We start from the raw sequence: 16638 nt of genomic DNA on the forward strand, positions 1-16638 counted from the left end.
AAACTTGCTGCCCATGACCAAATAATCAGGTTAGGAAATCTAGAGCTGAGAAGAGCAACACACCACTTTCATATTGTGAAGATTTAAAAAAAATATAGCTTATAAAATACTCAATGAAATACCAAGATTAAGGCACTTTTTGTAAGGTGTTAGTTTAAGATCAAGGACTCCTTCAAACAATGTTACACATGTGGCATCACATTGTCCATCCTTTAGGTCACAACTGGCAGGTAACGTTGTTGGCAATATAATTAAGAACTATTGTCGTAAGTGCTTCTTCTTCTCTAGTGTCATTAAAGAGTGAAACTGGTTGCCTGAATCAGCCAAGGAAACCATCATTGATTTACAGTTACTAGAGTTGAAATCTCTAATTATTTGCTTGTTAAGAGCAAGTTTGTAACTTATGAGAAGATAAAATAGCAAAGGCACCTACAGCTCAGCAGTAAAAAGCTGATGAGAAGAAGATGATGTGTATAAGAAAAACTGACACTAATAAAAATTCTATGCAAAAAGTAAAATTCCTCTTTCAGACCTTGGAATCAATATATTATCTCATTATTATTCCAAGAAATTATTTAACTGAAAACAAACACAGGATAGATTTTATAAGTGTTCTTGTTTTCATCCCAAAGTCTGCAAGTCACAAAATGTTTCAGAGTGCTCAGCTTTATGCATTTAAGGGTGTCTACATTTTGTTAAATTGATTTTCTTTTTTGTTCTATAGATTTATCAGTGAAATAATGAGCAGGAGTACATAAATTATATTCATAAAATCAAAAAGCGTTAAGTCAGCAGAATTTATTTTCCTTCTTAATTTAATGCAGCGGCTAATTTGCAAATGATAATAAACAAATACAAAAAATGATAAGAGCACTATCCGTTTATTTTTAGTATGACATTACTAAATTTTTTTTTTTTAAATTACAAACATAAAATCTATTCAAGAACTATACATTCAATTAATAATGTGAAGAATTGTTTTTGCTTTTGACAATGAATAATTTTTAATATCTAAACTAGGCAGATAAATTGTTAAGAAAAAAAAAATAAATCATCACATCATTTAGAACACAGCCACAAGATTATGGGATTATATAACCTGGATTAAATGCAAATATTACACTGACAGAGACGATGTTTCTTTACTGACAACAAAACAATACAGCTATGATTCACCAACAGCAACCATGATTTTAAACACAAGATCTTCATCATTCTTCACAGAATCTATTTACAGTCCATTCATACTCTCAACAGTGCATTACTGTCAGGAAGCAGAACATCCTTGAAACAGAACAATAATAAAACACAGAAAAATTAAAGTTTAAATAAAAATTAACAGTTCTTACTGGTCCTCTATTCTCCAATAAGAAACTTTTAATTGTGAAAGGTGATGACCACAGAATAAATACAAGTATATACAGAAATGAAATGTCTCGGTGAGTACCACATACAGGTCAACAGGTACTTTGAAGCCACACTTGCCCAACCTACATTCAAAATAACCTTTTTATAACCAAAATCTTTAACCAAATAAAAAAGTAATCTCCTAATTAACTAAACATGTATAGCACAATATTGTTTCCAATTCTAGACTAAATACTACACGTTGTCTTAGTTTTTTTGGTGATACGACATCCAATATTTAGAAAAGATTAAAATCAAAATCCTCAGCTACAATATTGCTGATATTTCTCTATGGAATATTGGCTATGAGATTTAAAAATAATATTAATCAAGTGCTAGTCAAACAATATATCAGGATCTTTGAAATCGTCAAATATGCTCGGTGCTTCCTCTCCATGGCCACCCTTTTCTGCCAGTTGGGCTCTCTTTATTGCCTCCTCTTGGGCTTTGATCTTTTTCTTTTTTTCTTGAACCTTTTTTAACCTAAAAAGAAAGTAAAAAAAAACAACTAAAATCAATGACATATTTTTAAAAAGTAGACGGTTTACTAAGCAGCTGCCCTAATCTTTTTATATTTTGTAGATATATTCTATTTTCCACCCAAATTCAGGTACAACTAAATACTTGCCTATAAAATTCCTCTCTGTCTCTTTCATCCAACTCTGATGAAATGTAGGCTAGTGTCCTCTCAATTTTTGGAATGATCACTGGTGAAAACAATGTAAAATAAAATAAATAAATACAATAAATATCGATGTTCAGTCATTTATCTTTGTGTCTTTCTGAGTTTTATGTATAATTGCTACTTTTGAGTCCTCTATCCTGAAGGCTTTCTAAATTCAGTGATTTTACTAAAGGTGTTACTCTAGTCAAATGTGAATATTCATTTGTTATGAATTTCACTGCTCTATTTTGTGTCCGTTCCAGTTTCTTAATGTTTTCTTGAGTTGAGGGGTCCCAGACAGAGGATGCATATTCTATTATTGGCCTAACCAAGGTTAAATAACATTTAGTTTTATGTTCTTATTTGATTTATAGAAATTTCTTTTAATAAACCCTAATGCTGTATTTGATTTTTTGTATAGTTTCATCAATATGGGGATTCCATGACAGTTTTTCATTTATTATAACATCTAGGTATTTTGCGTTTTTAGTCAGTGTTACTGGTCAATATGGCAGGTTTATCAGATTCTATAGCCAACATTTTTAAACACAAACAGCAAGCACCTAAATTTTCCCTTACAAGTCAAGTGGACTCCAGGTATGTTTTTATTTCCACATCCAGCAAGTCTCTAATCCCCTTACTATTAAAGCCACCATTTAGTTACTTTTGGTAAGACTATCACTTATCAATAATGTTTATTAAAAATTAATTACATTTATTCTACCTTTTCCCAAATAAAACTATCAATACACTGATAGAAAATTTAATTACAGCGCCGATAGGGCAGATTTAAACAGCTTACCATGCTCAATAGCGTTGACTCTTCTGTTTGTTATTTTAATGACTTCATCCAGTGTGATAAAGGATGTCTGCAGTGAAGCAAGCTCCACCAACAAGGTGATGGCTTTACCATAACTCTTTTTAGCTTTGTCAATCTGTTGCCCACCTCTTGCCAAGCCAGTCAGCTCATAGGCTGAAAAAATGTTGAATTAAAAAAAAATTATAACGTGATATGTTTTTTTTATAATGAATTCTTTTCAGATAATGAGACCTCTATTGCAGTTTGGCTATTTCTTAGGTCTACAATCCCACATACCTACCCCTTTGTAGTCACTGCACCCACCCTTATGAAACCGCAAACCATATCCTCTTTGAATGCTCCATTCCTAATCCACCTTAGGTAGAAGTAGACCCTACTACCACTACAGCTCAACCTAAGCAACATTGAATGACAGTGCTGAACAACTGAAAAGAACAGCACACTATTTTTCCTTGGCACAGCCTGCAAAAGAACTCAAAGCTCAGCAGCAAAAAGCTGGCTAGAAGAAGAAGAAAAAGGCCTACAGTTTACGCTAAGAACATTAACTCGATACAAAGTTCAAAGGCCTTCAATACAAATTTATAATTATAATAAATTTAATGGAATTGAGATCCTAGTATCACATACAAAGACAGCATCACAATTGAGGAGATTCGGAACAGAATCACAATGAAAATGTGGCCCCACAATGACATGCTGACCAATGTAAAAAAAAAATATTTATGGCAGTATCACAAGGTCTCAGGACTTGCCAAGCCCTTTTTTCAGGGAACAGTACCAAGAAAAAGAGGAAGAGACAAAAAGCAATGGGAAGACAACATTATAGAGTGAACAGGCCCATAACTTGAAAAGAAAATCTATTTATGACAAAAGAAAGAGGAATGGAGAAAGACAAATCATGTGTAAAGGCCAACAGTTTAACAGACTAAAGGATATGTGAAGGTGAATAATTGTCAGCTCATGAAGGGAATGAGAATTACTTGTCAATTCATTGTAAAATATTTGAGTGATATAGCTATAAGAAAACATGCAGTAAATTTTATCTAATTGAAACCTTCTGTACCATAGTAAAAGACTAAGATCAATAAATATAAAAACATCATTAGATAACTATTCTGCTATTCCATTCATCTGAATTTAAAGCAAGGAGTAAATGTATACACTAAGTAAAATGGCTGGTATGTTTCTTATATTCTTTACAAAAATTGGAATGAACTTTTTATTGTTGCTAACAAAAAAAAATTATACATAGTTAAAATATTCAAATTGCTTAAAAAAAAAAAAACAATAACAGAACAATGTTACTTACTATCTCCCCCATCTTGATAGGACTCAAAGATTGGGAGTGTAACACCTGAAACAATCAAGTTGTCAACATCAGAGAAATAAAACATCCCATTTTTGAAATAAGTTCTCAATGGTGATAATAAATACTGAGTTTCAACTAATAAAAATTCAGTTCATTGTTTGCATAAAGTAAAAGTTAAGGACCTCTTTTAAACCTTGCAATCTATAGGACAGATGATGTTTCCAAGATTGATGGCTAACAAGGGTGTCGTGTTGCCAGCACAATGACCGACCAACTTAACTAATGTTAGATGCCCATTAGAGTTGGGTGGACTCAAAGGCATTCAACAAAATTAAGAAATCCCAGCAGTCAATGAGATTTAAACAAGAGATCCATTGATCAGGAAGTCACTCATCCCACACTGACTAATTATATTTGTGCCAGATTATTATTTGATTACAAATTCGTCAAACATTTAAGTTGAAATAGTGTCTCTACCCCAAGATTCTAAAAAATGCAACAATAATAAACTTGATGTATTTGAAAAGAATTTTCTTTCTTTACATTTTAAAGTGTAGTATACTGATCTGTTACCAAGAAATTTTATAGAAACCAATCAAGATGTCTTACCAACGACATTCTCTTTTTTACTTTTCACTTTGACAGCAGCTTTGGTTACATTCTGAAGAATGACAAGGCTGATATCCCCACAAGTAAACTTGGCCTCTGCTAAAGAGAACTGAGCAGTTTTCATAACCTCACCCACTTCAGTCTTGGTCTAAAGATAAGAATCATTAGATTTCACAGAAATGATTGAAAACATCTTTCTTTTACTAATTATAGTAATTTTTAATTGTATCTGAATTACACTTACAAGTTAAACATGAGCTTTAAAATTTAATTTAAAAATTAATACTTAAAACTTAATATATAAAAACTTAAGATGATACTGTAAAAAAAAAAAAACAACAGCATATTTATTACACATTTTTTAAGCACAATTCAAAGCCTATTGTAGTTATCTACTTACAGTAATGATCTTTCTGAGGATCATCCTAAATCTGAGTGTTAACGCATCAGCTTTCTTTTTGAGCAAACTGTGACCTTTTTGTGCACCCTTTAGCCTGGTTTTAATTATGGCCAGGGCCCTAGGTTAGAGATGTAAAACAAAGTGAATAAAAATTTTTGTTTATATAATATAAATGTACTCTATTTCATTGGTGGGGAGAGGGTATGTGAAAGAAGACCAACTTTAAATACATACATATTTCTCTTATCTTACTCTTTATGCAATGATCTTATCATTTTATGTAAGGGTTTATAACTTCTTGTTTAAATTCACTCATGTTAGCACAGAATTTCTTAAAGCTTGAAGGCAAAAGTTTGTTATATTTGAAAATATTCAGTGGAAATTTTTGTTCTCTATATTTGTTATTTAGATGATTTCAATGATTAAGGTAAATTAGAACTATAATGTTCATTACATTACGTCATCACATGATGCAATGAGATATTAGGACTTGCCATCGATTCTATCAGTATACAAATGAATCATGCAATAAATACTATCATGGTGTTTTCCACATTTATGTACAAAGGCTGGGAAAGATGGAGGTGATGCATTTTAGATAGATGACTAACAAATGATAAGATTAGCTCTATTGCTAGTTTTTTCTAGTAGAAGTATGATTCTCCTGTTGTGCACTATGCGCTCTAGCCATATGAAGGTGGTTCCAGGTTAAAACTCTACCATGCTGAAGTAGTCTAGGTTTGAACTAAAAAGTAATTATTAAAAACTTATTAGACTTATAAATCAAAATGATGGATTAAATGGATATTATCCATCTTAAAACTTATAGATCTAGAAGTTCATCGGGCATGGGCCATACTCAACTCATGGTAGTCATAGCCATAAAATAAAGGATAAAATTTATAAAGTATTACATATTATTAAATAAACTCCAATAAAGGTCCCATTAATGAGGAATTAAGATATTAATTAAGGATGTTATTGATGATTATAATATTTAAATATCATTTTATAATCATTATTGTTAGAGTTAGGGTGCTTCAAACTTAAAATCTCGATAACTTTTGAACCAATGCCAATGGTGCTAGCATTTAAATAATTTAATAAATTTGGTGTTGTTGGAAAGCATTTTGTATCCTCTTTCATTATATTGCACATTTATTGGTATAATAATAATATTTATTGTCCGTATGGAAATTTGTCTTACAATTTGTGCAACTAGATCCAGATAATATTAATTTTTTTTTAAAGTTAGACACACAGTGACAGAACTCGAGTTCAGAAGAGTAGATTCAGTAGACATTTTCATTAGAGACTAAGAGAGTCGTTAGAGTTCATGTAAGATTGTTCTACTAAATCTGGGCACCTAGCTTTTTAGATCTACATTATAACTTCTTGGACCTTCTATAATTATAACACTTACTAATTATTACTAAAATAATTTATTCTACTAGATCTACTTACATACGAGATGGGAAAACATTTAACCTATCTTTGTCAGACATTTTTGCTAATCATGTGATGCCGAGTGATCTTCCCTGCGGAAGTCGGACCAAGCTTGATTACTGATTTAAAAGAGTGATACACACTTATTCACAAGATCTACTTGCGGATATGCTGGTTACCATAGTTACCAGCTTATACTTGAGCGTTAACCATTATTTTTGGTTGTTTTGATTCTCATGTAACAATAAAAATACGTGATCTAGATCTATTAAAACTAATGTAGTAGCTTTTATAACCTTGATCAAGGTGATAAATTCGTCATATTTTTAAAGTGGTATGATTAGGCTTTTTAAAATGTACTACTATTAGTACTCATAGTCTTGACATAATGATAATATCATATTTTTCTAGGTGTTTAATATCTGTATTATAATTAATTATTATTAATTTATTATTTATGTCTTATGTCATACTCATAGTACTACTATTAGTACTCATAGTCTTGACATAATGATAATATCATATATGAATATGGCGATCATCATATAGTATACCAGGAAATAACGTCTGTATTTTATACGATAAGAAGATAATATAGATCTAAATATTCTAAGTAAAACACTAAAATTTAATAGTTTCATCATTATTTAAATTATTACTTAACTAAAGCTTAATGATGATAAGTTAATGATGTTAATGTCTTAAATTCCCTAGTACAGGTATTAGTACTATTTCAGTATTTGTAACAAAATGGTAACACAAACAAATGAAGCTTAACATAGCAGAAGCATCAGCCACTAATCATTAGCTTAGATGTTTAATATTGGATTATTGCCTTATTATAGATGCTATACGAGATAATATTTTTCTAGGTGTAAATTAAGCTACTGCTTCTGAAATGTCAAAAAAGTCTGCCATTTTGACAGACCTGAAAAACCCATATAAACATGTTTATAATTTGGCTTTCCTTTTTTATCTTTTATGACAATATATAATAAGTTATAGTCTCAATTAAGCAGCAAACCAAACAATCTAATATGAAACATTTAATTTCTTTCTCTCTAATAGTTGAAAGCTATATATATAGAGAAGAAAAATGTGGGAAGGAGCAGAAACAGATATAGACAGAAAGTCCTCAAGCATAAGCAAAATTGCTGCAAGCAATGCAGCTGTGACACCACCAAAAGCTATACCAAGAAGCTCTGTAGGGTCTAAGACTAACTTAGAAGGTATTGCAGATATAAACCCAGATCAATCAGCTTCTGAAAACAAAGTTGGAGACTGGAGAAATATGAGAAGGATTATTGCAGAAGATCCTGAATGGTCACTTGCAACAGTACCTTTGCTTAATGAGCTAGTTATTAAACACATTGTTCAAAATTTTGAGCGTAAGTTTTTTTTTTCTTTCACTTACATCAGATTTTTAAGGTGTTGTCCTTAATTACTATCCTTCCTGCCTCCAGTAGCTGAAAGCTACACACCCTATAGAATTTGTATATTTAGTGGCTTGCATTGATTGAGTTTTTGGTCTTTTCAATATACACCCTGGGTCTTGGAGATACATTGAATGTGTTTGTACCCAGAACACTGTTGGCTCATTTTTGCTCACATTATTAGCCTACATACATCATCTACAGACCGTTTCACAGTGCGCCAGGAAGAGAGCATGAAAGCCAGAATTCTTTGCATTGTCTTCACCAGTGTTTAATACTTTTGACTTGGCAGTCAAGCAGTTTAATTGTTTTGGTCAACAAGTCCCACACCTAAAGTTAGAAAAGTGGGTTTTTTTTCCCCTTCAAGAGTACTTAAGTGCAAAACAAACTGTCTCAAGCTCCAATCTTGGTTGAGGTCAACATTTTAGGAAGTCTGAGGCCACCTAGCTTTAATACGTACCAGATATTTGTTGGGGAGAGGGAAAGAAGTTTATCATTGTGCTTGACACCCTCTCTAATCATTGGCAACAGAGACTAATTTTATATCACTTATCTTATAAATTACAGATTTTTTCAAGGAAGAAAATTAACATGTTCTACACGTACCCATGTGTCAATCAAGTTGTGCACGTTAATTAGAGACTTAAATTCCTCTAAGTCATTGATTTTCCTGTATGATTCTGGCAACCTGTTCTATTCTCTTATGGTATTAGGGGAATAAAGTATAAATTATAAGAATTGGCATAGCATATGAAAGAATAAATATGCCTACTTTATCTTTATTTTAAGTATTACTGCTACTTTACTTTTTAGTCTTCTGTCCTGAAGTGTTTGATAATATTAATGTTTAAATTAGCCTGTATTTGTTCTAATATTGAAATTTTTGTATGGCCTCATTTCAGACAAATCGGATGTACTAAAAAAATTGCTAACTAAAGATCAAACAAAAGTTTTAGCTCAAATCTCAACTGACTTACCGCTCAAAGTGACAGCTCTTCTTATTGATGATGAAGGATTCTGGGAGAGATGCTGCAGAGCTAGATGGGAGTTGTGTGATGTCTCATGTCATGGTAACAGCTGGAAGTGTATGTATCTTGAAAGACATCTTCAACAGCTGATAGAACTTTATGTTCCAGAAGCAACAGATACAGACGAAATTGATGATGTCTTGACACTCAGTAGTAATTTTATCAAGAAGATTGACATACGCCAACTTCTACCACCAGTGCCTACTGTTTCAAAAGCTCCAGATTTCGATGAGCATTCAGATGCTCTCAGTGACACTGGAGATGAACTGGAAAGTGACCACTTTAACTTTGGTCCAGTCTTGAAAAGATTACCTTTTCTTGAAGAATTTCATGTCACATATGGAGTTCGTGATTGTGGAATGAACTTTGAATGGAATTTTTTTCAGTTCACTGCCAAAGACTGCTTACAACTATCTGAATGCATTGCAGGCTTACCAAACCTAAAAGTATTTAGGCTGCATAAAAGTAAAGTAGATGATGAAAAGGTAAACCTTTATATATTTTATTTAACATTCCTTAAAAGAAATGTATTAGGTTCTTCACATTCCCTTGTATTAATCTAATCTTTCATGTCTTTCTTCAGTGTCACATGTCATAGAGTTTGTTGGACCATTTCCATCCATTTATGTTCTCTGCTAATTTCTTTGAGAAGCCTCCTGTCATTGTACTGTAGATATCAGCTCAAGACTATACATTTTTAAGAATGTGAAAATCAGATAAGAAAAAAAAATGTAAAGAAAAATAAAGAGGTAGTGATAATATGTTAACCCCAAATCACACTCTTGCACATTTGACAACAAGCACACATTGACACTGCATCAGGTCTGTGCTGTGGTATTATATAACTTAAGTTTCAAAGGTACTCTGAAAGGTTAACTCTTAATCAGACATTATAATTGTCAACATCATAATCCATGTAATAAGGGCCTGAAAGGCTCAAATCCTTCTTCCATCAGTCCTGGACAAAAACCCTGAGTTAAAAGTTTGTTTGGATATTGAACAACTAGCAAGGCAGTAGTTCCCCTTTCAAACCTTGCAATGTATAGGGTAGATGATGTAAAGGTCATCTGTTTCTGTGGCCCACAGTTAATGAGGGTGTCATGTGGCCAGCCCAATGACCAACTACCTTTACTTTTCCCCAACTCATGTAAGGTACCCATTAGAGCTGGGTGAACCCAAAGGCGTCCAAAGATCCTGAAATTAAAAATCCCAGTCTTCACCAGGATTTGAACCTATGACCCCTGGTTCAGAAGCCAAGCACTTTACCACTCAGCCACCGTGTCTCCAACTAGCAAGGTAACAAACTATTTAATAATTTAAAAAAGTGAGTATTTAAAATGAACAGATATGTAGTTCAGTGCAAGGCACATAGTGAAGTGACAACACCTTGATGTCATATGACCATAACTGTAACAAAACATTCTAGCTATGTGCCCTAACACTGACTTGTAATACTGGCTTCCAACAATGGCTTCTGATATTTAGGAAATTTAATGTACAAATGATCAGTAAAAAGTACCATGCAAAACATTCATAAATTAAAAAGATACAGCTTATATACAGTACAATTAAACAGAAACCAAACTGAGAGAAATAGTGTTTTTTTTATTTGGAATTTTACTTGGCCATAATATGTAACCATATTGAGTATTTGTAATTTTGGACATTTGTTAAGTAACATTAAGCAGTTTGAATCTAGGCAATAATTTGTAACAACATTGAGTTGTTGTATTATTTCTGTCACATAATAATTAAAACAACACATTTACAGTCCAAGAAGCAACAGTAATGCTCCAATAAAACCAAAAATAGTCATGGGAGTTAAAAATAAGCAGTCAAAGGTTCTGATGCTTTACTGTCTAATTTTAGAAAGGGTGTAAATACAAGGAAAGACAATTAGCAGAATCAGTCAATAAGTTTCAAGTTCATGTTAAGTATAATTTTTTAAAACTATTTAATAAGTTATTATCCATTTTAATAGCATTTTCAATCTTTTTATGATTTGTAGAAAGATTAAATAGTTTTATTTTGTAAAGAGGATTTCTGTTATTTCTCCACCTTAACAAATAACTCTGGCAATTACAGTGGAATTAGGATCTTTAAATTTAGATTTTAGATGGGTTTCGATGTACTTAACTAACAAGTAGCAGGACCTACACATGTAACAAGTAGAAAAAGACTAAGTCCAAAACTGTTATATACTCAGAAGCCATTAAATATTGAAAAGGGTATGGTTGAGTCTCTGTCAGTAATCACGTTATCCCTCTGAAGTTCTAACACCATATTTACGGTACATAAATAATCTATAACCCAACTAAGTCGTGACATCACTAAATGTGGTTTTTAAAGTCTGTCAACTATGGTGCGTCTCTATACAAACTAATACTACAAAGTTTTTCACAGATATTTATCATCCAGATCCATTGTCACAGTCATCTATTATATCTTGAATCATTTTTAGTTCTTTGTGTTATCTACTATATTTTGAATAATACTGATTGGCGACATCATTCTGACCACAACTGCCCAGGCATTCATCTCATTTCCATAAAATGATCCATAGTAGCTTCGCAACTGAAGGAGGCCATAGTTGACTGTTGTTCAGTCGGCTCAATGGTCCTGGGTTCACATGCAGCTTGCCACCATCCCCCATCATTCTGCGGGAGGTTTGAACCAGTAATTAAATTCTGACGAAGCTTTTGAAACATGTAAAACATTTTACAAACAAACAACATTTTTATTTTTACAGGCCAGAGTACTGATTAGTCATATTCTAGATCATCCCGGACTTGTAGAACTAGATCTCTCTCACAACATAATAGGTGATCGTGGAGCACGTGCCATTGGTAAATTTCTTAACAATCACTCCAAATTGGTCAAACTGAACCTCTGTGACAATCAAATCAGGGTAGCTGGTGCCCAGGCCATAGCTCATGCTCTTACCAAAAATAACCTGTTACAGGTAAGAGTGTTATATAAATAATTCAAAAGAGTTGAAAACCATGTCTACAAAGTATGGCTTTAATACACTGAATGACTACTCAACACATATCTGTAACATTCGTGAACACATTCTTATGGACGAGTTGCAAGCACATGTAAACATAAGAAGAATAAAAAATACAGTAAATCATTCCCATTACACAAAGTTTCATTAAAACATTCAGAAGTCATGACAGCTGATTTCTAGCAATCCGTAAAATAAATTAAATTGTGTTTCTAAGGCATTTTTTAAAGCTGATTTAGAAATCAACTATGCAAGCAGTTTTTTTTTCATAAAAATACACCATTTTTACAACTATTCACTATTAATAGTAACAAACACAGAAGGCTATTTAGTAAGGGAAATGACTATTTACCATTTTTTGAGGCTTTGAATAAGAGATTAACTCTTAGCAAAATAATAAGATCAATTAGATAATTATTATATGACATCAGTTAGGCCAGCTTCACATCTAACTTCACCTTAACTTTCATGTGACCCTTGGTGTGCTGGACCATTGGGGCACCACACAAGATCTGTCAACCTTCTTTCTCCATTCTTCTGTCATTTGCCTTTGATAGAACTTTATTTTTATATTCTTTCTGAAAACATTGAATCCTGCCTTTTTACCTGCCTGGGTGGACCACTTCGGGGGGCCAATTTTGAGTTTGTTTCCACACAAACTGTCTTTGTAACCTTGTTTTTATTGATTCATGTCTTGTTTATGTCAATGAATAATTGTTCAAAGTTTCAGCTTGATCTGAGAATGGGTGTGGGAAAAATAATGTGTACATACTTTTTTACCAGAGTGAGTTGATATAAGCTGATCTTTACAGATTTATAATCCATCATATTATTCTATCCACACTATAGCTAAATTTTTAAAATGCTTAATAGGTAACTGAAATTTAGATTTTTTAGTTGATAACTAAATAATTTAACAGTTTCAGAAAAAACGTATTATTTGTAGAATTTATCTCTCTTTTTTTTTATATCATAAATTAATAAATAGGAAATTAATTAATTCTTTTTCTTCTTATTCTTTGTTGGAGTGTTCAGATATCTAGTCCTGTATCTGAGATTAACTGTGCAGCTCTCCATATAGTTCTTATAGGCCTGTGGGGTAGTGACTTGCTCAGGCTTCTCAATAGATAATGTGGCTTTGAAGGACTTGGTCAGCATTCTTGAGTGATTTTCCTAAAGGCAAAATTTCACTAGTCCTAATTTTCAACTTCCAGAACATAAGTTGTCTCATTCTATGAATTGAAATAAATCCATATCCATCCTGAAATGATTGATATAAACTTCTCTTTTTTTTTACAGAGTTTAAACTTGAGATTAAATCGCTTGGGTGATGAAGGTGGACAGGCAATATGTAGAGCTTTAATGAAGAACAGAACACTAGTTGAGTTAAATTTATGTGGCAATGACTTGATGGAGCCATCAGCAGTACTAATGTCTCAAGTGTTAATGCAGAATCCACAACTACGTTCTATAGACCTCAGCTGCAACAGACTTGGAATTGTAAGTGTCCTCTTATACAGTTTGTTATTGTTAACAAAAGAGAATGCACATTCTGGGATCAGAATGTTTTGAGTTTTATTCCTTATTTTGGTCAACCATACATTTTTTTTTGTGATTTATAAAATCTCAATTTATACTAGAATTTCCACAAGAAAGATTATTAAACATTATAGCTTTCCTCCCAAGGTCTGGTCTATTTTGAATTTTGTGTTGCCAATTGTAAAGTAGGACTGAACATTGATGAAAAAGTCAAAAGTCTGAATTTTTGTTTTGTTGTTTTACATGTTTCGAATGTTCCATCAGCAATGAAGATTATAAAATGATCACATCATAGCACCAAATAGGATTACCAAAGACTTACACTCTCCAAGAAGAGGACAAAAATGAGGCCTAGTCTTAAAAAGGAAGACAAATATAAAAACTAGAAATCAATGACTGAAAAACTCACAGAGCAAGTGACATTTCACAGTAGTTTTTATAAGCGCAAATAAAAGTTTGGAACCCCCATGCTTTAGAAGTGCATCTCTCTTGTAGACTGTGCATTGATCAAAGAAGAGGTTCATTCATTGTTATCATTGTGGCGGAACATGCAAAAGAAAAAATTATGCATCCTGAGGAGCTTTAAGTAGTGGTTGCTTCACATATTAATGATAGATTTTATCGAAAACTTGTTGCATTTCTGTTATTTATGATCTTACAAACTTTAATTTTTTCTTGTGTAGTCTATTTTGACTAGAGGGTACCTTTTCTTATAGCGTTTTTACTTTCTCGCCATGATATCAAACATTTTAAGAAATAATATTCAAAAGTAAAATTAGGTCAAGATATATATGATTTAATGTGAAACTCTTATAGAATAGAGATGTGGCCAATAATGTAATATTGTCCACTGATTCATTTTAAATTCCTAATGGTCTAAAAGGGTACTTGATTTTCTTAGCAATATAGTTATCGATTACAAGATTACTGGGTAGAAACTTCTTTCACTAATTCATTAATGGTTCTAAAACACAAGAAAATTTTGCAATCTTATTCTGGAAGTGTACTTTGTCTTACAAGAGATATATAATAAGCACATTTTACATGAAGAAATAAAAGGCACGATTTTAATATTACCTGCCACATGGACCACTAGATAGGCTTATGAATAGAATTTACTTAGCTTGAATACAATGCTTTTTTTTTTACTCCCAATTCTAGGTTGCATTATGTTTTTAAACTTCTTTTCCTTATCTTAAAACAGGATGGAGGTAAACACCTCCAAGAAGGCATGGAAGAAAATGAAACAGTAATACACATGGACCTGAGGTTAACTGAATGTGGCCAAGAAGCAGAATTCTGCATCAACCAAATCTTGCTGCGTAACCAAGAGGCTGATCGCAACAAAAGAATAGAGGAGAACAAACCTATAAACGCTGTGTTTTATAAAGAGAAAATGGAGCCACAAGCAGCACACAGATTTAGACTTCCACCAGCAGCTGTCTTATTCTAATTACTTCAAATCATGATTTGTGTGGTATGACGTTTTCATGAAGAAAAAAGATTTGTGTTATTATTAGGTAGAACAAGAAAGATAAAACAGTTATTATAAATACAGATATAAGATTAAGAGAGAGGAAAAATATATTATCAAGTCAATGACTTAGTTCAATGAAATAACATTAATTCCTTATTACATTCTGCCAGCGCAGTGAACCTGCATGAATCACCATAAATTTTTATCGATGCCCATAAAAGCCAACAACATGTATTTATAAACCAAAATTCATAAGCATAAGTGTTGTTTTTTTTTAAACATAGAATATGCATAAATTTGTTTAATTTTATGTGCTAGATGACAGCCATTTGTTTTATAATGTGGTTACTTTTGTTGGTATGTTGTGATAATTTACTAATTAAAGGTTTCAAGGTGAAATATATATATATAAAATATATAAATTTACAAAAGTTTTAACCTTATAACATGTTTACATGATGTATATTTACATTGTGATAAATTATACAAATTTAACTTCAATAATTTTAAATATATTTAACAAAATATATGTTCACTATTTCTTTTTTAAAATTCTTTTCATTTGATTTAATTGTAAAACGAAACAGCATATATTGTTGAGATTCTGATCTTTTACTGATGTATATGGAGTGCTTAGCATTGGACATCAAATAACCAGAGGTGCGACATCTAGAATTCAAGGGCCAAAAAGTGTGTGGTCAGGGGGAGAGTCAATCCATAGGAGGAAGTTTTAAAAAAACAATAAAGGTGCAACATCTAGAATTCAAGGTAGTCAGGGGGGAGGATTAACCTATTTGAGGATGCTTAAAAAAGTAAGGCTAGGTCGGTATGATGTTCTATGGAATAGTAAAAAAAAAGGTTCAGGTCAAACTATCTTAAGCTTATGTAATTCAAGGGTAAAAACGTGTGCAGTTTGTATGTGGGGCATTCCATTGGATTGTTCCATTCCATTGTTTTTACATTTCAAATGTTCCTTCAGATTTAAAGATAATTACAGCCTTGCCCAAACCTCCTTCTGGATGGGGATGGTGACGAGCAATGAACCTGAATCTATCGTGACCATCAAATGACTTTCCAGAAGCATACCACTTGACCAGGCAGAAAAATAATTGTGTGCTTTAATGCAGGCTGTTCCACTGAAAAATGAAAATGCCAGTGAGGGAGAAGTGTTTCATTGGAAGATACAAAAAGTGTGTGTGTGTGAGTCTAAGTTGGTGGGTTGTAAGCTCTTCAACTGAAGGATGAAAGAGCAAAAAATAGGGGGGGGGGGGGGGGGCTTCAAGATCCAGAAAAGGGTGTGTTGTATTGGGGGGAGGGGGTTGGGAGCATTGTGATGCAGGCATACCATTGAAGGATGGCAAAAAAATGTCTCTGTCATAATAAACATATATCAACTATTTTAAGCATAGATAGCTAAAGAGCAGTTGTTGTAACCTCCCCTTATTACTTCTCAATTTCATGTAATCAAAATAAGGTCACCTTAGCCACCCTGTTTTGGT

General features: G+C 32.5%; 2 protein-coding genes across 3 annotated transcripts; one reads left to right on the forward strand and one right to left on the reverse strand.

Annotated features, from left to right (window-relative positions):
* Positions 1-797: 797 nt before the first annotated feature.
* On the reverse strand, positions 798-6823 carry LOC106080240 (V-type proton ATPase subunit D). Its single transcript, XM_013241563.2, has 7 exons — positions 6674-6823; positions 5210-5327; positions 4810-4957; positions 4201-4245; positions 2874-3044; positions 2036-2114; positions 798-1890 (listed from the first exon to the last, which is right to left on the reverse strand). The coding sequence occupies exons 1-7, from the start codon at positions 6712-6714 to the stop codon at positions 1743-1745; spliced, it is 750 nt and encodes a 249-aa protein (XP_013097017.1). The 5' UTR covers positions 6715-6823; the 3' UTR covers positions 798-1742.
* On the forward strand, positions 6824-15391 carry LOC106080253 (dynein regulatory complex subunit 5-like). 2 transcript variants are annotated; one of them, XM_013241593.2, is made up of 6 exons: positions 6824-6961; positions 7724-8043; positions 8991-9601; positions 11866-12078; positions 13423-13623; positions 14867-15391. In XM_013241593.2, exons 2-6 carry the CDS (start codon positions 7752-7754, stop codon positions 15113-15115), a joined length of 1566 nt encoding a protein of 521 aa, XP_013097047.1. In that variant the 5' UTR covers positions 6824-6961; positions 7724-7751; the 3' UTR covers positions 15116-15391. The 2 variants fall into 2 exon arrangements, with proteins under 2 accessions (XP_013097047.1, XP_013097046.1); XM_013241592.2 differs by having other exon boundaries at positions 6839-6989.
* The last annotated feature ends 1247 nt before the right edge of the window (positions 15392-16638 follow it).

The sequence above is a fragment of the Biomphalaria glabrata genome, chromosome 3 (assembly GCF_947242115.1).
Source record: "Biomphalaria glabrata chromosome 3, xgBioGlab47.1, whole genome shotgun sequence".
In the NCBI taxonomy this organism is placed as follows: domain Eukaryota; kingdom Metazoa; phylum Mollusca; class Gastropoda; family Planorbidae; genus Biomphalaria; species Biomphalaria glabrata.

Coding starts and splice junctions, on each gene's coding strand:
- LOC106080240 (XM_013241563.2), bottom strand. CDS start 6,714: ATGTCTGACAAAGATAGGTTAAATGTTTTCCCATCTCGTAT. Junction 4,958..5,209: donor TCCTCAGAAAGATCATTACT/GTAAGTAGATAA, acceptor TCTTATCTTTAG/ACCAAGACTGAAGTGGGTGA. Junction 1,891..2,035: donor GACAGAGAGGAATTTTATAG/GCAAGTATTTAG, acceptor CTTTCTTTTTAG/GTTAAAAAAGGTTCAAGAAA.
- LOC106080253 (XM_013241593.2), top strand. CDS start 7,752: ATGTGGGAAGGAGCAGAAACAGATATAGACAGAAAGTCCTCAAGCATA. Junction 9,602..11,865: donor GTAAAGTAGATGATGAAAAG/GTAAACCTTTAT, acceptor TTATTTTTACAG/GCCAGAGTACTGATTAGTCA. Junction 13,624..14,866: donor GCTGCAACAGACTTGGAATT/GTAAGTGTCCTC, acceptor ATCTTAAAACAG/GATGGAGGTAAACACCTCCA.